The sequence below is a fragment of the Globicephala melas genome, chromosome 13, assembly GCF_963455315.2.
Source record: "Globicephala melas chromosome 13, mGloMel1.2, whole genome shotgun sequence".
NCBI lineage: Eukaryota > Metazoa > Chordata > Mammalia > Artiodactyla > Delphinidae > Globicephala > Globicephala melas.
In genome coordinates, this window is record NC_083326.1 from 39245894 (window position 1) to 39270343 (window position 24450).

The 24450-nt window shown below is 38.3% G+C and overlaps 1 protein-coding gene across 2 annotated transcripts in view; it reads right to left on the reverse strand.

The window, feature by feature from the left end:
• Positions 1–24450, reverse strand: part of GALNT1 (polypeptide N-acetylgalactosaminyltransferase 1) — a 126748-nt gene that overhangs the window by 37963 nt on the left and 64335 nt on the right. For both annotated transcript variants that reach the window (XM_060311205.2, XM_030876537.3), the window contains one exon: positions 21935–22109. In XM_060311205.2, the coding sequence (XP_060167188.1) occupies positions 21935–22109 (175 nt within the window). The remainder of the gene's footprint in view (positions 1–21934; positions 22110–24450) is intronic.

Here is a 24450-nt window from a genome sequence, read left to right on the forward strand (position 1 = left end):
AGCAAGCCAAGACACTCATGTTTTCATGGGAAGGTGCATGCTGTATACCTGACCCACAGACTACTGGAGCAGGACTGTGAAGTCAGGAGTAGCTTGTGTACGGGTAAGGGGCATTCAGAAAAAGACTTTCTAATATTATTTAACTGAATCACATTAAGTCATATGTAATCCTTTTTCACAAATTAATCCTACTTATTATTATAGGAGAATTGGGAAACAAAACAGTCATGGTGACTGTAAAGCTGCTAGCTTACTGAAACAACAAAAAGAACAAAATCAAGTGAGACACAGAGATGATTAGGCAAATTCGCCATGTACCAACAGTACTGCTAGCCATGTGCATGGCTAGGGAGCAGACAGGAAGATGACGGAAAACTCCTGAGATGGCAGGGTCTGCAGAAGAGGAGTGATAAGCCAGATTTATTACTAGGATGACATTAAAGCATTAAATTCTGAGGTTGTATGGAAAGGAAGCAAGGCTATAGGAACACTGGAAATAAAGAAGACTAAAATGGAAATCATTCACAGCAGGATGGAAGAATCAGAGAGCAAAGCAAATTATTGGGACCCAGAAGAACAGATGACAAAAAGGAAAACAATTTCCTAAATCAAACAATTGAATTTAATCATTCAGAGAACATATAAATTCATAAATATTCTCTCAATGCAAAACAGAAAATATAGAGAAAATATGGGAAAATCTTCATAACTGCTCTCAAACAGGTAAACACACACATACTCCCCTCTACCTGAGAAAGCCATAAAGCACTCGAGAAGACCAGAGATGCTTTCAGCATTCTAGCTAAGCTTCTCCCAGGGAGGGACCACCTGTCCTTGTGGGGCTGGAGGTGAGGGATCCCTTTGGGGGTAGGGAGCACAGAGCTGAGGATAAGCACAGGCAGTACTATGAAGCAGTTTTCTTCCACCCTGTCCCAACTGAGTCTTTCATCCTCAGGGATGAAAATTAGCCAGTGTAAGGTTGTGCTACTTTAAAAGCAAACAAAACAAAGCAAAAACACCACACACAGATTTAACAACAGGATGTGGGTTAGGAAGAGAGGAAAAAGAAGAGTCTTAACTTTTTACTGAAATATAATATACATTCAAACAAGTTGACAACCATAAGTATACAGGTGAATGTGTTTCCACAAAGTGACTGCATCAAGGAGTCAGCACCCAGATAAAGAAACAGACCATTACCAACACCCCAGAGGCTTCCTTTCTGCCCCTTCCCAAGGTAACCACTCCTCTGGACCTCTAACACTACAGATGATTTTTACCTCTTTCTTTAAATGCTTATTTAAAAGAAATAATATAGAGCAGTGGTTCTCAAACTTTTTGACTCAAAACCCCTTTACACATTTAAAAATTGAGGATCCCAAAGTTCTTCTGTCTATGGGTTATAGCTATTAATATTTACATTATAAATTAAAACAAAATTTTAAAATGAAGAATCCACAAACACATATTACAGTAGCTATCAAAGAGATGATTTATCACTTTCATATAGTAACCCACTAAGAATTTATTGCCTCTTATCTCCAAATATATCCTTCACTGCCTGCTCTGCGATAGTGTAACTGGCTCCTATAAGCATATCTCCTTTGCAGTCGGCAAGATGCATACATAAGCTTTGACAGTCGAGGGTGCTGGAGGGACACTGCCGGAGGAAGAAACCTCCCTTCCTGGTTCTAGCATGCCTCCATTTGTTTTCTTCTCCTTCCTATAGGGTGGCTGCTACTGGAGTGTGTGGAAGACACCCAAACGCATGAGTAGCACCCCACAGGCAGACTCTGAGTAAGTCTCCCAGGTACCCCAGCAGTTGGCTTCCCAGAGTTGGTTGCCTAAAGCCAGGAGCGGTGGTTGCTGTTTGGCAGTTCTGGCTCTGATTTCCTGCCCAAATGCGCTCTGAAGTGTATTTTATGCTTGTTACCCTGCCTTACCAGTCCCCATTCTGGAGGGTACTGTGAACCAGGTCTGGCCAGGGGTAACTAGCAAAGTTCTCTACCATCTACAGAAACTTCTCCAAAGAGGTCTGAATCCCAGCCTTATGGAGGGGGTCTCCCTTCCAAAGGTTTTCCTTCCTTAATAATTTTCCTTCCTTTACTACTATCTATACTCCCTTATAGTTAATCCCATTATAGTTAGTAATTATTTATATTAAAACGTCTCTGTTCAAATTATTGTGTGATTTCTGACTCCCACCTGGACCCTGACCCACACAGCCTCTCAAACTCCACTGCACACTAGTTGATTAAGAGCAGAAAGGGTAAATAATATCTTAGTAATATTATGAAAACTGTTTTGACCTTGCAGACTTCTTGAAAGGACCTCAAGGACCCCAGAAGTCTCAGAACCGCACTTTGGGAGCTATCGATACAGAGCATCCTTTTATGTCTGAATTCTTTCATTCAACAGTGTGGTTATGTATCATCCATATTGTTGTATGCAATAGTTTATTTATACTGCCGCACAGTATTCCATTATATGAATACATAATCATAACATATTTTTCCATTCACCATTGATGGACATTAGAGTACTTTCTAGTCTGGGCTACAATGAATAGTGCTGTGATAATATTTATGTGCATGTCTTTTGGTGACGACATGTATACATTTCTGTACTGTTGGGCAATAAAGGATATATAAGCTCAGCTTTAGTAAATACTGTGAAACAGGTTTCCAAAGAGGGTGTAATAATTTTCACTCTCACCATCAGTCTGTTAAGAGTTCCAGTTGTTCCACATACTCACCAACAGTTGGTATTATGTCATTTTTTTAATGACCTTTTTTTGGGGTGGTGGTGAAAAGTTCTATGAGTTTTAGTATGTGTATAGATTCATAAAACTATCACCAAAATCAGAAAACAGAACAGTTCCATCTCCCCAAAGAACTCCTTTGTGCTATCCTTTTATACTCACACCCTCCCCCTACACCTAACACTCCCAGCAACCGACATCTGTTCTCCATTACTATAGTTTTGTGTTTTCATAAATGTCATGAATGAGGTGTATAATCTTTCTTTCACCCAGGACAATATCTCTGAGATTCCTTTAAGTTGTTGTACCAGAAGTTTGTTATTTTTTATTGCTGAATAGTACTCCATTCTGATATATTAGTTTGTTTCTTCATTCACCTGTTCTTTCCAGTTTTTTTGGCCATTATGAATAGGGTTGCTATAAATATTCATGTACAAATTTTCATGTGCTTTTATTTTCATTACTCTAGGAGGTGGGTCAAAAAATATCTTGCTGTGATTTATGTCAAAGAATGTTTTTCCTATGTTCGCCTCTAACTTTATAGTGTTCGGTCTTACATTTAGGTCTTTAATCCATTTTGAGTTTATTTTTGTGTATGGTGTTAGGGAGTGTTCTAATTTCACTCTTTTACATGTAGCTGTCCAGTTTTCCCAGCACCATTTATTGAAGAGGCTGTCTTTTCTCCATTGTATATTCTTGCCTCCTTTGTCATAGATTAGGTGACCATAGGTGTGTGGGTTTATCTCTGGGCTCTCTATCCTGTTCCACTGATCTATATTTCTGTTTTTGTGCCAGCACCATACTGTATTGATTACTGTAGCTTTGTAGTATAGTCTGAAGTCAGAGAACTTGATTCTTCCAGCTCCGTTTTTCTTTCTCAAGATTGCTTTGGCTATTCGGGGTCTTTTGTGTTGAGATTAGGTTTGACATAAATACACTAGTATGTGCAAAATAGATAGCTAGTAGGAACCTGCTGTATAGCACAGGGAGCTCAGCTCAGTGCTATGTGATGGCCTAGCTGGGTGGGATGCTGGGGTGGGGGGAGGGAAGTCCAAGAGGGAGGGGATGTGTTTGCGTATGGCTGATTCACTTCGCTATGCAGCAGAAATTAACACAACATTGTAAAGCAATTATACTCCAATAAAAAAAAAACTTTTTGTGTAAACATGTTCTCATTTCTCTAGAGTAAATATTCAGTAATGGGCTAGCTGGATTACATGGTAAGTGTAACAATGTAAGTGTAACTTTTAAACTGCCAAACTTTTCCAGAGAGACTGTATTATTTTTGCATTCCCACCAGAAATATATGAGAGTTCCAATTGTTCTGCATCTTTGTCAGTACTTGATGCTGGCGGTATTTTTATTTTAGCCATTTAAATAGGTATAGAGCGGTATCTAATTATGGTTTTAACTGGCATTTCTCCAATGGTTGGTGTCTTTTCATGTGCTCATTTGCTATTCATACAGCATCCTGGGTGAAGTGTCAAATCTGCTGACAACTTTTTTATTTTATTTTTTTTAACTGGGTTGAATTTTTTGTTTTTTTTTAAAAGATGTTGGGGGTAGGAGTTTATTAATTAATTAATTAATTTTTGCTGTGTTGGGTCTTAGTTTCTGTGCGAGGGCTTTCTCTAGTTGTGGCAAGCGGGGGCCACTCTTCATCGCGGTGCGCGGGCCTCTCACTATCGCGGCCTCTCTTGTTGCGGAGCACAGGCTCCAGACGCGCAGGCTCAGTAGTTGTGGCTCATGGGCTCAGCTGCTCCGTGGCATGTGGGATCTTCCCAGACCAGGGCTCGAACCCGCGTCCCCTGCATTAGCAGGCAGATTCTCACCACTGCGCCACTAGGGAAGCCCCTGAATGTTTTAATTAAAAAAAATTGTTTTTATTTTTTAACATCTTCATTGGAGTAAGGGTTGATGTTTGAGAGTCCTTTGTGTATTCCAGACACAAGCCCTTTGTTGGATATCCAGTTTATAAATATTTCCTCCCAGTCTGTTGCTTGTCATTTGATTCTCTTAACAGTGTTAACAGAGTGAAAATTTTAAAATTTAATGAAGTCCAATTTTTTCCTTGATGAAATCATGCTTTTGATGTCATGTCTAAATACTCTCTGCCTAATGTAAGGTCCTGAATATTGGTCCTAAAAATTATAATATTTTAGGTTTTAGATTTAGATCTATGATCAAATTTGAGTTAATTTTCATATAATACATGAGATTCAGGTTGAGAATCATGTTTTTGCATATGAATTTCTAACTGTTCCAACACCATTTGTTGAAGAGAAAATCTTTTCTCTATTGAATGGCTTTTTACCTTTGTCAAAAATCAAACAGCCTAGTCCCACTCCTGGGCATATATCTGGAGAAAACTCTAATTCAGAAAGATACATGCACCCCAATGTTCACAGCAGCACTATTTACAATAGCCAAGATATGAAAGCAACCTAAATGTCCACTGACAGCTGAATGGATAAAGAAGATGCGGTATATACATAAATACATACATATGTATGTATTTGTGTGTGTACATGTGTATTGTATATAATGGAGTATTATTCAGCCATAAAAAAGAATGAAATAATGCCATATGCACCAACATGAATGGAACTAGAGATTATCATACTAAGTGAAATAAGTCAGAAAGACAAATACTACATGGTATCACTTATATGTGGAATCTAAAATATGATACAAATGAACTTATTTACAAAACAAAAACAGACTCACAGACATAGAAAACAAACTTATGGTTACCAAAGGGGAAAGGGCCTGGGAGAGGGGTATTATTAGGAGTTTGGGATTAGCAGATACAAACTACTATACAAAAAACAGGTAACAAGGTCCTACTGTACAGCACAGGGAACTATATTCAGTGTCTTATAATAAACCATAATGGAAGAGAATATGAATACATAAAAGTGAATCACTTTGCTGTACAACTGAAACTAACACAACATTGTAAATCAACTATACTTCAATTAAAAAAAATAGCCATATTTATATGGGTCTATTTCTGAGTTTTCTGTCCTGTTCCACTAATCTATATATCTATCTTTCTGCCAACACCACACTGTCTTGACTACTGCAGCTTTATAGAAAGTCTTTAAATTGGGTACTGTATTTACTCCAACTTTATTCATCTTTTTCAAAATTATTTTATCTATTCTATTTCCCTTGCCTTTTCAAATAAAAACTTAAATCCCTTGCTGGGATTGTGAATGGAATTTCACCAAACATCTATTGGGGAGAACTGACATCTTTTATGTTGAGTCTTCCAACATAGTTAGAAAGCAGAGGCTTTAGTTTCCTCCCTCTGCTGCATACTTCCCAAGACTGTCCTGTGTTCCAGGTCACGCTGTCGGAGACAGAAAAAGAAAAGCAATGGGAATTCTACCCATGCTCCGGACACCAGAGTTGTTCTAGTCAGAGACAATTCCCCTCAGATGTTTAGTTGCTTCCCTGGCCACTGCTCATGGCTGTGCTGCCTGGCAATACTGCCTAGGGGCTGAGATTGTGGGGCAGGTAAAAAAAAATTTTTTAAAGAGATGGGTTAGGGGAGAAATAAGGGTTTTACTCCACTCTCTAACCCTTAAGAGACCCTCTTCTTGTATCCCAGCCCAGAGAGGGCTTCTTCTGGGGCTCTCCTTCTGTACCCACAGCACAGGTGCAAGTTTTGGACTGGTACAATTTTAAACAGAAGTGGAAAGTAGACATCCTTTCCTTATTTCTGATCTCAGGGGTAAGATTCCAGTCTTGTACCATGAAGTGTGATAACATTAGAAGCATAACCCGTAAAAGAAACAACTGATAAATATGACTTCATTAAAATTAACTATTTGTGTGCCATTAAGCACATTCTGTGCCTAAAGTTACCATTAAGGAAATGTAAAGCACAAGCCACAAACTGAGAAAATATTTGGAAATCATACGTCTGATAAATGATTTGTATCCAGAATACATAAAGAACTCTTACAACTCAGTAACAGGAAGACAAACAATCCAATTGAAAATGGGCAACATATTTGAAGAAACATTTCATCAAAGATATAAGAATGGCTGATAAGTACATGAAAAGATCCCCAATATCATTAATCATTAGAGAAACACAAATTAAAATCACAATGAAACACCAGTTCATACCTAGTAGAATGGCTATAGTAAAAAAAGAGTCAAAAAGAAGTGTTGGTGAGGATGTGGAGAAACTAGAACCTCATACATTGCTGGTGGGAATGTAAATGGTGCAGCCACTCTGGAAAATCGTTTGGCAATTTCTTAAATAGTTAAAGTTATCATATGACCCAGCAATCAGGAATTTGCCCAAGAAAAACAAAACTATATATCCACACAAACACCTGTAACACAAATGTTCTTAGAAACATTATTCATAATAGCCAGAAAAGGGGAACAATTCAAATGTTCATCAACTGGTGACAGGAGAAATAAATGTGTTTTATCCATACAGCTGAATAACACTGGGCAATAAAAAGGAACAAAGGATACATGCTACAACACGGGAGTATCTCAGAAACATTATCCTCCGTCAAAGAACCCAGACGCAAAAGACTTCATATTATATGATTCCACTTATATGAAATATCCAGATAAGGCAAATCTATATACACAGAGTACACTGGTGATAACTTAATCCTAGGGCTGAGAGTGGGAATGGAAAGTGACTACAAATGCACACCACAGACCTTTTTGGGGTGATGGAAATTTTCTGCAAGTGGTGATACTTGCATAACTCTGAAAATCTACTCAAAATCACTGAATTATTCACTTTAAATGGGTGCATTTTCTGGCTCCAGGAAAGATGGAGTTAGTGCACTCCACCCTGTTACTCCCAGTGGGTGGTACCATAACTCCTGGACAGAATACATGGAGCAGCTGTCTGAGGGGACACTGAAATGTAAATGGTAGCAGGTCAACTGGTGAAGGAGACTAGAATTTGAAGTTCCATCTAACCAGTGGTGAGTTTTCCATTTTTCCCCCTCTGGCATTAGTCAGGCTGCACTCAAAGGCAGTTCCACAACTGGAAGCATGCACTAGAAGCACAAAGAAGGAGTCCCAAGATAAGCTCTCTCCTTCTGGTCTGGGAAACTAGTAAGGGGTGACCAAAGGTCAGAGACAGATTTAATTCCACATCCACATTCCCAGCCTTATTTCCTTTCTCCCTCCTCTCCTACCCTAGCAAGTTTGAGAAGCACTAGATTGGAGTAATGAGTCTCTGGGAGGTGGGATGTCTGCAGAGATCAGAATTAGCTGAGCATCTTTATTTAGGTTTAATTTTGATCAAAGGACATGTACATGCTTAAAAAATAAGCTGTCAAAAGCTTGTTTAAAAAGGCTGTACAACAGAAACTAACACAGTATTGTGAAGCAATTCTACTCCAATAAAGATCTATTTTTAAAAAAGGCTGTTCCCTCACCTCTTTGCCACTTCTCCCTTCTCATAGAGCAGACATAATTCTAAGTACTATATCTGCATTTTTACTTCATTTTTCTCTAGTTGTAGATATAATGTATTGACTTCTTACTACAGAATATGAGGATTTATCTCACTCCTATCTCCCCCAACACATACACTTGCTAGTCTCTCAGTCTCCCAAAATTATATTATAAATTTGGATACATCACTCCTGAATGTATATTAGAGCTATGTAAAATGTTATTCATAGGGCTTCCCTGGTGGCGCAGTGGTTAAGAATCCTCCTGCCAATGCAGGGGGACATGGGTTCGAGCCCGGGTCCGGGAAGATCCCACATGCCATGTAGCAACTAAGCCTGTGCGCCACAACTACTGAGCCTGCGCTCTAGAGCCCGAGAGCCACAACTACTGAGCCTGTGTGCCACAACTACTGAAGCCTGCGCGCCTAGAGCCCGTGCTCCGCAACAAGAGAAGCCACTGCAATGAGAAGCCTGCACACCGCAATGAAGAGTAGCCCCCGCTCACTGCAACTAGAGAAAGCCCGCGCACAGCAACGAAGACCCAACACAGCCAAAAATAAATAAATAAATAAATAAAAATTTAAAAAATGCTACTCATAGCTGAGTCATATATTATTAATAATTTTCCTCTTTCTGCACAACATTCCCCTCCACTTCACCATCGATTATCCCCCCACTCTTCCTTAGTTTTCTATGTACTTGTCACTAATTCAAACCCACACTCTCTACAAACTGTCTAAAAGTCTCTTAAGGTGTTCAGAAGCACCAGCTATCAATATAGTATAGGAATCTTCTTAAAGCAATCTCTCCTGAGGTTTTCTGGGCTGCCTCCCTCCATGCCCGCACCACTGTCATCTGAGGCTCTCCCTTTGCCGTCTGGCCCCCAGCCCTGCCCAGGATTCTGTTCTCTCTCTGCACACTGGATTTCCTCTCTTCTATACAGCATGTCTTTCTCTTAGTTTACTCCTTTGTTTTGGCAGAGAGCACAGACTGAGAAAGGATGAGGGGAGATGGCACGTGTTTCAGACTACACCATCACTTCTATAGTGGGCTGATGCTATTAATGGGAGTGAGTTATATACTAGAGTAGATTGAAAATCCCATTTTTATAATTTTTAAACAATGAGTGAAAACACGAGTGGTTTCATTTATGTCCCTATACACGATATTAATTAAAAGATGTCCTGCATAATGAGTACTCATTTTATAAGCGAGTGAGAGGATTACTGAATAAATTCTAATGCATGAAATTCACTATGTGGTCTGAGAGTTAGCTCGAGTGCCTGCCTGAGTGACTCAGCAGTGTTTCAGGAAATAAAGACATTAATAAAATTGCTTAGGATAGTGTTCAACTCAGCAAGACTAGGCTTACCAGAGAATCAATCCACACAAATACCTAAAAATTCAGGAATACAGAACAACAGCATTCCCTTGATAATTATTATTTCTATGATTTTTCAACAGTTAAAGTCCCACTGTACTTATCCTAAACCTCTTAGGGAGTGAAATGGCATTAGAAGTTTTATAGGCATTATCCCACTTTATCCTTACAACAACCCTAAGACAGAGGTATTATTCTCCCAATTTTAAAGACGGGAAAACTGAGGCTTACAGAAATGGAGTAGCTTGATTCCAAATCAAGGTGAATATGCACAAATAACCTATCCCTCATCTCCATGTCCCTTTGAGTATGATTTTCAGAGTATTCTTTGTCACCCACCAAATTTACCTGACACTACCATTTATCAACGACAAGTTAAAACACTGTCTGGCAGTGTTTGGCAATGTTACATAATTTCTCCTCCATGTACTCTCATTCAGGCAAGATCAATGAAGATCTAACCATAAAAGTGATGGCCAAGCACAGTGACTAAGATTACATGTTTTATCATTGACACATTTCACTTGAGTCACTTCTTGATCATACTTTTGCATAAATTATTTAATCTCCCTAAACTGAGTTTACCAATCTGTAAACTGGGTATACTACTACCATTTTGCTCAACTGTTTAAATAGGATAATGTGTATAGTCCTGGGTACATAATAAACACTCAATAAGTGGTATTATTACTTTTTAAGCATCTGAGACTAATTATATAGGATGGAATTGACAAATTAGGTGCTTTGAATTTGTATTAATCTCTTTCCCTAAGATTACACATTACAAAGAGAACTCTTTGTTAATTCTATTGAACTCTTCTTGACACTGGAACAATGTTATTCTTTCCTCCAGCTGCCTTCAGAAATGTGCCCCTGGAGACCCTACAAGGCAGTAAAGGTTCTCACACAGGGTGATCTGGACACTCCAGCTATACTACCAGTTAACCCTACAGCTTAGAACAACCAAGGCTTTTCTGGATTCAGATAAGGGGGTGAAAAAGCTGCTCTCTAGGGGCTGTCCCACACTACTCCTTCCGCCTCTGGGAATCGGTCTGAAAACCACCTGCTGGCCAGTTTCATCCATCTCAATGTAGGGATATTTAAATATAGGCTGATAGTTCTCATTTCACATTTCATTGTGAATACACTTCAAAAGCCAGACAGTGGTGAGTGAAAAAGAGTGAGGATGGAAAAGCATGCCTGGAGTAAGCTTCTCCTGAGAACTACACTGGGACCAGGAGCTCATTCTCCCTGAACAGAGGCCTTCTCTACATCCTAGGACAGTGAGTATTCAAAGCACTACAAAGCCTCCCAGCAGCTCTTATTACTGTCCAGATTGTACAGATAAGGATCTTGAGGTACGGAAAGGTGAAGTAACTTGTCCAAAGCCACACAGCCAATAATGTCAGATCCAGACTTTGCCAGCATCAAGACATTAATGAGAAATTCACCTAGATACAATTCAAAAAAGGAGAAAAAATAAGAGTATACATTAAGAAGCTCTAGTATATGCACACGAGCAGTTCCAGAAGAACAGACCAGAGGGAATGGTGACACAGCAAAATCTGAGATTACAACTAGAAATGTTCTAGAAGTGAAGAACATGAATGCTCAGATCAAAAGTACACTATGTACACTGAGCATGTAGATGAATTCACACCTTGACAGACATTACAATGTGCCCAGATCTCACCACTAAAGGAATAAAAATAAAATGTGAAGTTTCCAAACCAAGAAAGAGAAAAACATGAATACTAAAAATGTTATCAATTAGCAATGCAGGAAAGGAAGAAAAAAAATGATGGTAAACAAAAAACAAGATTTATTTAGATGGAACTTTATAAAGCTGTCATTTTCATAGGTCAAAAATGAATATCAATTTCATATGGTTCAACCTAAAAGAAATAAGTCTAAATATATCAATAGTCACAATAAATATACATGCATCAAACTCAACTATTAAAAACAAAGATTATATGATTTAAAAATATAAAATTCAGCCATTTAGAGATATACCTAAAACAAAAATCATACAGATGCCTCAAAGTAAAAAAACAGAAAAAGAAAAAAGACATACCAGGAAAACATTAGACTAAAAGTGATGTAACAATATCAAAATCAGGAGGAAGAAAGTCAATAAAGATATGCGAACACTGAGTTTAAAAAACACACGTGCACGCGTGCGTGCACACACACACACACACACAGTAAATCGTCTTAAATGCATCCAACGATTCAGCCTTGAAAAATAAACTAACAGAATGAGTTAGGGAAATTGTCAAATCCACGATCATAGTGGGAGTTCTTTTTTTATACAACTTAATCAGAATCTAATAGAGTATGCACACTAAAACAGAAAAAAACAAAAGTAACAGGCAACCAGACCATGTTATTTTCAACTGCAGAGGAAACATTTAAAAAACCCTGCACACTTTCTAGATCACAAAGGTTTCAACACATTTCAAAAAGATAATCTTTACTGATCATTAATCTAGGAATCAATAACAAAAATGAGAAAATCAAAAGGCAAAAAGAAATGTACATAGAAATTTTAAAATTTACTTCTAAGTCATCCTGGGTTGAATAGAAATCAAATGGAAATTACAAACTACTTGTAAATGAATTAGGATGAAAGTACTACATATAAAACTAGCAGGGTACACTGACATGATTCACAGATGTAAATTTAGAGTCTTTAGTGAATTCATTAGAAAACAAAAATATTTTAAATTAACAGGTTAAGCATTTAACTAAGCAAGTGAGAAAACAGATTAAACACAAAATAGAAGAAAGATAATTACATAGAAAACAAGTTTTAAAACACTGAATAAACAAAAGGAAAAGCTACTCCTCTTTTAAAACTTAAAAACTACAAACCACTAGCAAGACTGCCTAAGGAAAAAAGAGAAAAGAAACAAACAGTATTAGAAATGAGAATAGACACATAATTACAGATCTAGTGAAAATGTTTTAAAAGCATTAGGTACTGAAGATAATGCTATGAACAAATAACAAAAAACCCAAGCCTTCCAAGTCATCGTGAATTACCCAAATTCTAATTGCGATTTGGCTAACTAAAGCTCATAATCTCTAAACCTTTCCACTGTGCTCTCTGGAATTCATGGTTACTGTCATTAGCAAAGTTCCCGAATATTCACAATCTATTCTCTGAATATTCCCTTCATATTCTACACTAATTAAAATATCACCAAGAATACTGCCTTCTGAGTGGTCTTTCAAGAGAAGGCTAGCTTTTCTTCAACATCCCTTGCACCACTGAGTCTGGAAGTGGGGGCAAGTATCTCCCTTGTTCCTCATCGCTATTTTAAGACTTATGTTTCTCCCTCTTCCCTAAGAAGCCTCAGGTCCTTTAAAGAAGGTGCTATCAGAAGTTGCCAACCCATCCTTGGTACAGTCATCTGTCACCTTCCCTACCAATTCCATCACTAGTCTTGTCATCACATTATCAGTCATTTTAGTTTCCATGCAGTCGATTTATCAACACTTGGCCTCTCAGATCTTTGCTCTGCTCTGCTCTCCTCCAGCATATCTCATCCACTTACTTTCATGCTATACCCTTAGACCACATCATTACCGATAATCTCCATTTTAAGCATCCCAATCTCTGGTCACCATTGCTCCTTCCACCTCCCATCCCCACTCCCTCCCCCCTGACATCCTGGCTTGTTCCCACTCAGTTACTCCAATAATCCCAGATCCTTAGCTTTCTTCATTGGGATCTCAAATCCAGACCCTTCCATCCTTTTACTTTCTGTGACCCTCTGCTTGTTTTCCAGGACTCTTTATTATAATCACTGTCTTGTATCTCCCTATTCTATCTCACTCGCTTGGCAATATCCCAATAGCTAAATCCAACTTTCTGCTGATTCTGCATCTGCACTAGGGCTGCTGAATATGGCTAAAGAAAACGTATGAGCATGCTGAATGGTCTCATTTTCAACTTACAAACCAAACCTCAAGGAGGCTCTCAGCGCTATCCAGTGTTCCCACTACATGTCCTAGTTAACCCCTGCAAACTGTTCCACATCTCCTGAGATTCCCAATACCTTTCTTACCCTCCTCACTCACAGGTGTTAACCTTGTTTCTAATTTCACTGAAAAAAGCCATCAGATGAGGATTTCCATACTCCCATCAACACACTGACCATCCTGTAGACATCTGTGATCATAAACATTGTGCCTTTTCCCCATTATACAATGTCTGCATTATCCCTGTTCCTGTCTGAAGCCAACTACATTCCTTCTCACCTGCTCAAGTTGAATGCTCTTGCTATAACACTCCCCTCTCAAATTTTCCCTCAATGGGATCATTTCTATCAACACACAACCATACTGTACTATATGCCATATTACAGAAGAAAAAGAAAATGTCTCCCCTGATTGCACAATCTCCCCAGCTAACTGCCTCATTTCTCTTTTTCCAACAATTACACCTCAAAAGCACTGCTATACTTGCTGTCTCCACTGCTTCCCTCCCACTTTGTTTCTCCCACTCTTTTTTCAAGTTGATTTTATGGGAAGCATAACAGAGTGCAAAAAACATAAATTTAGAGCAAATGAGATATCACAAGCAAATGCTCATGTAATCATGACTCAGGTGAAGAAATAGAACACGGCCAGCACCTCATTAAGTCCCTCTTGCTCCCAATATCTTTTCTTTCTTGTCAAAAGCACTATTTAGTTTCTCAGTATATACCTTTTGGATTCAGCAGATGCCTCTAGATAAAAAGTAGCCTCCAAATTCTATGCTCATTTCTCTGGGTTTCCATCTTCTCCCAGATGTTGGCTCTGTAATTTTTCACTACCTTCTAAGCTGTGCTTTCTAACCTCTGGATGTTTTCAAGAGGATGATTTTTCTAACTCTCTAGATGTTCTCATCTGGAGAGTTGGTCCAGATCACCAAGGCCACCATTACAGAAATGGAAAGTCTCCCCATTCTTTTAAGCCACGGTTTCATTGCCTATCACTCCACAGAAACAATCCTGTCCAACAGCCACTCCACAAACTGAAACCGTCGGTCAGTCTAGAGATCTCAACTTAGCCTCTCAGCAGCATTTAACACAGCTGGCCACTTCCCCCTTGAAACATTACCTCACCTCTCCTCAGCCTCTTGCTAGATCTTCCTCCTGTTCTCAATCTTCGAAGGCTGGAACATTAGCTCCCTAACCCCTTTTTCACCTCATCCACTTCAGTGGCTGTCAACCAGTCCCGTGACTTTAAATTCTCTTATCCCTTAATGACTTGAGCTTCAACCCCTCCCCTGAACTCCAGGATTTTATAAATATGTGCTAACAATTCTTGATTTCTATTCCCATATTTCTACTCTCCTTTCCATCTTGGCAAGTATCACTTTAATTCAGATAGCTAATCAGGCCTAAATTCTTAACTTTTCCTTTTTTCTTTTACTCCACATCCAACCTGTCAGCATTCTGAGAGCTTCCATCTTAAACATACAATCAGAATTTGAAAACTTCACCTGTGCCAGCCTCTTCCATGCCACTATGATATCTCACTCATGCCACTACTATCCTCTGCATGAATATGCAGAGCAATGTAATCTCTCATCCACTGCAGCTTGAAAATGTAAACTGGTGAAACCACAGTGGGAGCAATTTTAAAAAACATCAAATGAAATTAAAAAGTGCATTCCTCTCAACACGATTATTTCGCATCTCCGTGCAACTGACCATAACACATGGTAACAAATACATTTTAAGTCACCCTAAAACATACATTCTGAAACAATGATTAATGAAAAAAACTTTTATTACATGAGATACACTCCGATATCTTCTATTTCACTAATTAAAATGCTAACAGGTATTCACATTGTGTATGAAATACCATAAAAAAAAAACTTCAGGCCTAAGGTCTTCTAAATTGATCTCATGATCCATTAATGACTAAGGGGTCATGACCTACAATTTGGAAAGCACTGTTCCACAGAAAACTGTTGCATCTGTACAAGAGAATACATGCTTGTTTAAACAGGATATTTATAGACATTCTGTAACTGTAAAGTATATACATCTAACCAAAAGCAAAATAGATAAATTATGGTGTATATTCCCACAATGGACTTCTACAAAGCAGTTAAAATGAATGACCTAGTACTACATGTAATGATATGGCCAAATTTCAAAATCAATGCTTGAACAATTTTAAAGTTGCAGAAGAATATGTGCATATGCTATGCTAGAATTTGTTGTTAAAAATATGAAACTATATATTATTTAGGTAGATAGATAATAGATAGATAGATAGATAAACATGCAGAGTAATGATAAATGCAAAAAATCAGACCTATGGTTAGAGAGGAATGGAATACAACTGGGGAGGGGTACACAAATGGTTTCAACAGTAGCTGTAAAGCTTTATTTTAAAAACAAAATATGAAGAGAATACGGCAACTTGTTAAAATTCAATAAAGTTAGTGTTTGATACAAAACTTTGTTATCTCCTATAGCTTTCTGAATGTTTAGACTATTTCATTCAAAAAAATTAATAGCTAAAATAAGGAAAGAGAAAGCTACGTTTTCCGAAGAATAAAATTTCTGAGAGATCACTAGTGAAAGATGGAAAATGCAAAAGAGGGCTTCCCTGGTGGCGCAGTAGTTAAGAATCCGCCTGCCAATGCAGGGGACATGGGTTCGATCCCCGGTCTGGGAAGATCCCACATGCCGCAGAGCAACTAAGCCCATGCGCCACAACTACGGAGCCTGCGCTCTAGAGCCCGCGAGCCACAACTACTGAGCCCGCGCGCTTAGAGCCCATGCTCCGCAACAAGAGAAGCCACCGCAATGAGAAGGCCGCGCACCACGATGAAGAGTAGCCCCCGCTAGCCACAACTAAAGAAAGCCCACCCACAGCAACCGAAGCAGCCAAAAAAAAAAACCACAAAAGAAAAAATACTTCAAGATAAATATTTTAAGGCATATTTTTAAACTGCTAATTATCACGTGTGTCTTTGAGGCAACAGATAAAACAAAAAATCAGGGAACTCACTAAACTTGTATAACAAATTTACATTTCATGAAGCAGGTAGAAATCATACTATAAGAGGATAAATACAGATACAAAGAGTAAAATTTATGTTAGAATATTGTTTTCAAAATTGTATTTAACGGAAACAAAATACATATTAGCCTTAGAACTACCAATTACTATTTATAGAATTATAACAACGTTACTGAAAACACCTAAAAGATTATAAAACCGTTAAGTCTTAAAAATTATAAGCAGAGCAACTCCCAGAAGTTTATCCAAATCATCTAGAGAAGCTTATCTAACATGAGAAAATAAGCAGAATTCTACTAAATACATGATTTTAATCTGTTTCCAGAATTTCATCTAACATTAAAAGTAATAGTTAAGAAAATGAGAAAAAAATAACCTTTAGCAATTAGGCAGAGAAAGAAGGGAATTAAATGTCAGAAGACCTGGATTCAAACCAGATTCAATTGTTCTGGGCTACAGCAATCTCTCTGAGCCACTTAACAGCAGCCTGCCTCATGGGACTGATAATTTTGTAAACCAAAGTTAAAATTACTTTAAAAACTAGAAAGATTAAAATGTTACATACTAAACATCTCACAAATATTTCTGTGAATAAAAAAGTTAAGTTGCAGGGTTTTGTGTCTGTATCTTTAATTCAGAAAACAACAGCAACGACTTAGTAATTAAAAATTTAACAAATAAAAAATTCAAAAGAATAGCTGAAAGGTAGCCTAGCATTTCTCCCTGGAAGTAGAACAGAAACATGAGAAAAGATAAAAATAAAAGGGACTAAGAGAATCAATGCAAGCAGTCCAATGCCTGGCTAATAGGAGTTTCAATGATAGAAAACAGACTGATGGGACATATAATAGGCCTGTCTAATAGGTCACAACTTACTTGACTTCAAGGATATTGGTACAAAACGCCTTTAACCTACCAATCTACAGGGAAGAGAGGAAACAGAAGAACACAATCAATGGCACCAGCAATCAGCAAAATGCAGAGTCAGGAAAGATATAAGACGCTCTACCTCGTATTCAAATAATAAACTGTAAGGGAAAAAAGAAGACGGAACCTACAGACTAAGAGACACTTGAGATAGATACCTACCTGTTGCAATGTGTGCACCTTATCTGCATCCCGATACAAACACTCTTAAAAAAGGAAAATATATGACATAACTAGGGAAATTTAACTGGATATTTCATGTTATCAAGGAATCACTGTTAAGACTTTTTTTAGGTATGAAAAATGGTATCATGATTTTTCCCTTTCCTTTTTTTTTGTTCTATGAGTCCTATCTTTCAGAGACAAATATTGTAATATTTGCAAATGGTTAGGTCTTTGCCTGAGGTTGGGAAACCTGCTTCTAATCTCACTCACCTGGTTGATCCCCAAAATCCACAAACCATGTGGGCTTCTCCACAGGGCCATTCCTGTCATGTCAGCTGGCTTACCCCGGGGTCAATGATCCAAGTGAGAATAAAAGACCAAATTGGAAACCACAGTGTATTTTATAACCCAGTCCTGAAAATGACACTCCATCACTTGTACTGCTGGCCATACAGACCAACCCTAGCACAACATAGGAAGAGACCACACAGAAGTGTAAATACCAGGAGAAGGAGATTGTTGCAGGACATCTTAGAGGGTATAAAAGAGAACTTTTAGGAACTGTTGAAGCAAGGTGATGCATACATTAGGGTTCAGACTATTATCTCTATTTTTGTATATATTTGAAAATTTCCAAATAAAAAGTTTTTCAAAACTTTTTTAAAAAAAGGATAAAAGCACAGAAATGGAACAAGAAGGCAAAAAATGGCTATTCAGTGGTAGTAGTGACTTTGTGCCACCCCATGAAGCAGCCCTATCCCAGAGACCCAATGGCTGGCCAGAAGGACTGCGTATTAGCAGCTGGACTAGCAATCCAGCACAAAGCAGGATTTTTTCAAGTCTGAGAAGTCCTCATCAAGCCCAAAATTTGGTGCACAAGCACACGTATCACACCATTTAAACACTGATCTTTATATCATGAAGTTGTTCACTGTGCAAAAACTAGTGTTTATAATATATTTAATATACTTATAAGCTACTCATTAGTAAAAGTATCTTCAAGAACCATGTAAAAGATTTTAAAAAATAAACAATAAAATGTGTTGAGAGTGGTGATGTATTTAGCGGAATTATTAAAAGCGCAAAAACAACTCTACTATAAACAATAATAGTTAAGGTTCTTTTTAATGGAGACATCACTGAATTTAACTGAGACTTCCCTGAGGAGTCTAGCTTTCTTCAATAATTCTTAAATTACTCAGGAAAGTACACAGTTTGTGAAAATCTAAGTTTACAATGAAGCTTCTCTTGACTGATGTCCACTTAACCAATTTGCTGGATGAATACTCTATACCCCCTCAGTTTAATTTTTACATGCACAATATTCAATGGTTACCTTATTATGACTTATTCATAGCTGTGCCATGTAATAAACTATGATTACCTTTGCCTTCTCTGAACGACTTTAAAAAATTTTCCCTGGATTTAATGATTGTTTAATTTTTTTCTTGCGATGGTTTTCTATGTACTTATTACTAATTCAATCCCAAATTCTCCATCAATTGTCTAAATCCCTCCAAGACATCCAGCCTTATCAGGTATGACTTCAACATCTCCCTGAAGTCTCTCCTGGTGAGCATTTTCTGAGCTGCTCCCACCTGGGCTGGCTGCCTCTCTGCCTGCACAACTCTCACCCGTGGCTGTCCTTACACCATCTTCCAGAGATTCCCACCATCTCTCGCACATCAGATCTCCCGTCTTCTACATCCTGTGTCAACCTTTTCCTTGATTTAAGTCCTCTTTTGGTGGAGCACAAGCCAGTAACTTCCCAAGAAAAGATATGTGGTGGCAGTTCAATGTTTTGAGACCTTGCATTCCCAAAATGTCCTTATTTAACCTGTGCACTTTATTGTTAATTTGGATGCATACAGAATTCTAGGTTGGAAGTTATTTTCCTTTAGAATTTTGCTCCTTTGTTTCCAGAGTTGCTGCTGAGAAGTTTGAAGATATTCTGATAAACAATCCTTTGATTGTGATCTGCTCTCTTCTCAAGAGAAACTTATAAGAGGTCTTTTTCAGGGAATGATTGCCGGTGTTCTGAAAGTCACAATGCCTTGGGGGTGCAGTCTGTTTTCATCTATTGTCCTGAAAACTTAATGGTCTTTCAATCCAAAACCTGTGCAGTCCAGTTCTGGAAAATCTGGTGGATAAATTTTCTTCTTCCCACCTGCCTATCCCTCTCCTCACCTTTTTTGTTGTTCTCTTTGAGACTCCTATTAATCAAATATTGGTCCTCATTGATAGTCAATTCAATTTCATAAGCTTTTACTATTGTCCATCTCTTTGATCTATTTTTATGGAAGATTTCCTCCCAACCTGCTATTGAGTTTTGTTTTGTTTTAATTCCCAAAAGCTCTTTTTGGTTCTCTCAGTCTTTTTTTTTTTTTTTTTTTGCGGTACGCGGGCCTCTCACTGCTGTGGCCTCTCCCGTTGCGGAGCACAGGCTCTGGACGCGCAGGCTCAGCGGCCATGGCTCACAGGCCCAGGCGCTCCGCGGCATGTGGGATCTTCCCGGACCGGGGCACGAACCCGTGTCCCCTGCATCGGCAGGCAGACTCTCAACCACTGTGCCACCAGGGAAGCCCTCTCAGTCTATCTTTTGAATGGTATCCTATTCTTGTTTTATGGTTGTAATATGTTTTCTTATTTCATTGGGATTACTAATTATTTCTTTTTAAGTTTTCTTCCCCCTGAATAGTCAGGCTTTGCTTCCTCCAAGTTGCTTAAAGTTTTGAATTATACTTTACATGTTTGAGGGTTTCCTGTGATGTCTAGTATTCCTTGGTCATCTACTACTAAAAATGGAAGGCCAAAAAACTGAATATAAGCTCTGAATATTTAAGTGAGGCTTACTGACTATGAGTATACTCCACTGGAGTGATCAGGCTATGCTATTAAGTTGGAGAATCTCTGACGTCAGTGTTTGCAGTTGTTTTGCTTTTCTCTAGGGCTAGTCCAATTCTGCTGATAAAGATCTTCCAATCTCCTGCCTGGAGGGATAAAGCCTGGCTGCTGGCATTAATGGGAGCCCCAGAAAGCAAGGTGGCTAGGGGGTCTCAACAGCTAGAATGTATATGTTCACTTGATCTACCTTTCTCTGTACAGTTCCCTTGCTTTTAACTGGGCCTGTTGTCCTCTAGTCCAGATACCTTGTATTACCTTCTTCGTATGGCACAACTGGGCCTTATATTGCTGGTAGGAGTGTAAGTTGCTACAACCATCTTGGAAAAATGTTTGGCAGCACGTGCTAAAGCTACTTAAGTGTATACCCTATTTCTTTCCCCAATACGTACACCAAATAGAAATGAGAGCTTAAGTCTTCCTAAAATGTGCACAGAAATGTCACCATAGCCTTTATTCACAATAGTCAATAAGTGGAAACAACACAAATATCTATCAACATGTAAATAAACTATGGTATATTCACATAACAAACCACAACACTGCAATGGACAAGAATAAGTTTCTGACACATGCAACAATATGTATCTCAGAGACACCAAAGAATATAAACAGTATGGGTCCATTTATAAACAGTTCAAAGAAAGACAAAGCTAATCTATGTTTAGAGATCAAAACAATGGCTGCCCCTGGGGGTGGGAGTACTGACTGGAAAGGAACACAAGAGATGTTTCAGGGGTGATGGAAATGTTCTATAAGTTGATTTGGATGATGGTTAGACAGGTACATACATATGTAAAAATTCAGTAATCTGTATGCTTATGACTGTATACTTCACCGTTTTAAGTTACACACAACTTAAAAGAATCTTGTAAAAAATTAATTATATACACCAAGGGGGGAAAGTGGCGGGGGTGGGTGGGTGGGATGAACTGGGAGATTGCGACTGACATGTATACACTAATATGTATAAAACAGATAACTAATAAGAACCTGCTGTATAAAAAAAATAAAATAGAATTCAAATTAAAAAATTAACTATATAAATGTTTTGTTAATGAAGTTTAAAATCCCTACTAATCTATCAAGATAAAAAATTATCTTCCAAAGCCTGAAATATATAGTCCCAATGATCACTAGAACTTGAGGTATTATTTTATCAGCATTTAATTATTTAAGTGGGGGGGGTAAGTAGTAACTTAGTGATGTAACAATCACTTTAAGAAGAGTCAACACTAAAGTGCAATTTATTGGGAATTCATAACATACTTTTCATTCATATTAAATACTATTAGGACCACACTAGGTACTTACCCTTCTAACCTAACATCTGGTAAAGATCTGTTGAGTGCAATCATCTCACTTGCCATTAAATTGAACTGATTGATTTTAAACATCTCTTTCATCTTTTCTTGATCCTCTTTAGGAATGACGACTGGTTTCCCCATTTCTCCAGGACCTTCATGAGGCTTTTGTACTGGCTCTAGAACTAAGAATAAGGAGGAAACTTAACTAACATTAATTGTATAACAATTGATTCATGTTTCTGTTTAATAACATTTGAGTTTAAACTATGTCCTCAACAACCAGAGCCATTTCTGAGCCCATCCTCTCCCAGTCTGAGACACGGCCTAGGGGCCGCCTTTTCCTCCGCTTCCACACCTCGTCCTGACTCAAGACCTCCTCACTTTGCACCACTCACCTGAATCACTTCATGGCCTTGGCACTCCCATCTCGGATATCGTTACCACATTAATCTCCCTAAAGCATAGCCTTCATTGTGTTATTCTCATGGTCTCCTAGAGGCCAATCTCTTTAATAGGAAATTTAATCTAACTTCCCAAACCCACCACTTGCTGGGGTCTCCACCTCCCACCCCCCGGATCCTCATCCTCCAGTCCAACAGCACCCACTACTTTCCTCCATGTGCCTCATGTCTTCTTGCGTTGATGCCTTTGCTCACACTGGCCCCTCCCTTGTCTTCTCCTTCCTACCTCTACCTCTGCAATACCAAACTCACACTTGTCCTTCAAGGCCCAGCTAAAACAGCTTCTCTCCTGCAGCTTTTCTGCATCTCTCTAGAGTGACAATTTACTACTCTTGACTACTACATACATCCAGGGCTCTATGTCTCTAATCAATAGTTCTCTCTTATTATGATCACTAAACCTGCCTATGACACCCTCCCCTAACTAGATTATGATCTCTTTTTTAGCTGGAGTTTTTTGTTCATTCATGTACCTTCTGTGGAGTTTAGCATTGTTTTACAGGCATTTTATAACCATATGCTAAATTAATATGTGAGTAAAAGTGTTATTCAAAATAAGTCAAAATGAAATCCTAGAATTGACAATAGTAGACATTATAATAAGCATTATGCAAGGTGGAGCATCAAGAAATATAATTCTTGAGAATTTCTTTTATTTTGACTTTCTTTTATGCTTTGAGCTTTTTATTTGTTCAAACATTCATTGTAAACTTTTTTATTTTATTGCACTTGTGAGAAAATACAGCCTTCCAACAATAAACATTTAATGAGCACCTACATCATAGCAGCCACTGTGCCAGACACTGAGATCAGTGCAGACAAGACATTACATGTTCTCTACCCTCATGTGGCTTAAACTTCCTACCTTTTGAAAGGTATTAACATTTCCTTTGTGGGCTAGAAAAATGCTTCATTTTTAAAAATGCTAAGTGGAATGTGTTAAAATTATGTATTCCATATATGTAGATTACATATTTGAAATATATCTAGTAAATAACCTTATTAATGAAAAAAAGAAATATAATTCTAATCAGAAGTAATGTTATCTCGTAATATACAGTTGTCCCTCAGTATCCATGGGGGACTGGTTCCAAGACACCACCCTCACCCTGCCCTGCAGATACCAAAATCCACAGATGCACAAGTCCCTTATATAAAAAGGTGTGGTACGGTCAGGCCTCTGTATAACCCACGGATATGGAGGACCGGCTATATTAGTAAAAAGAATAATATTCCTGATCAGCAATTCCCAAACCTTGTTCCTTGCTATATGCTTTTGAGATGCTGAAAAGTGTTCCAAGAAAAATATGTTCTAGAATATATTAAATTCAAAAAAAATTGTTAAACTTCCCATCTAAGAGGGATGGGTAGAAAATGAGGTAAGGATAAGAATGGGATGAAAATATCTGTTTTGTACATTACCTGTTTATTTTTAAAGCTGAAAGTTTTATTCTCCTACAGTTTGTTTTTTAGGCATCCCCGAAAGTCTCTGGACAAAAATGAAGACATCAAGGCAGTAGACAAACCAGCTCATTTCAGCCTAGCTTCATCTGCCCAAGAACAGCTCTAGTTGGTAAAGCTGACCTACAGGATGACTGTTCAGATGGGGTACAAAGCAACCTACCAATACCAGAGCTGCAGAATATTATTCACTGTGTCTTCAAAAACTCTGTCTAGAATATAAAATCTATTCTAGAGGACTATCAAGGAAAAAAATGGGGGATAATAACTTTCCCCATTCTCACAATGAACTGTGATTCCAGGAAGGAAGTTAAAATATTAGGAAATAAATTATAGGAAACTCTTATAATACAATGTTTTCGGGGTTTTTTTTTGCTTTACGCAGGCCTCTGTTGTGGCCTCTCCCGTTGTGGAGCACAGGCTCCAGACGCGCAGGCTCAGCAGCCATGGCTCACGGGCCCAGCCGCTCCGTGGCATGTGGGATCTTCCCGGACTGGGGCACGAACCCATGTCCCCTGCATCGGCAGGTGGACTCTCAACCACTGTGCCACCAGGGAAGCCCTATAATACAATTTTTAAAAACAAATCCCGGCTAATTTTT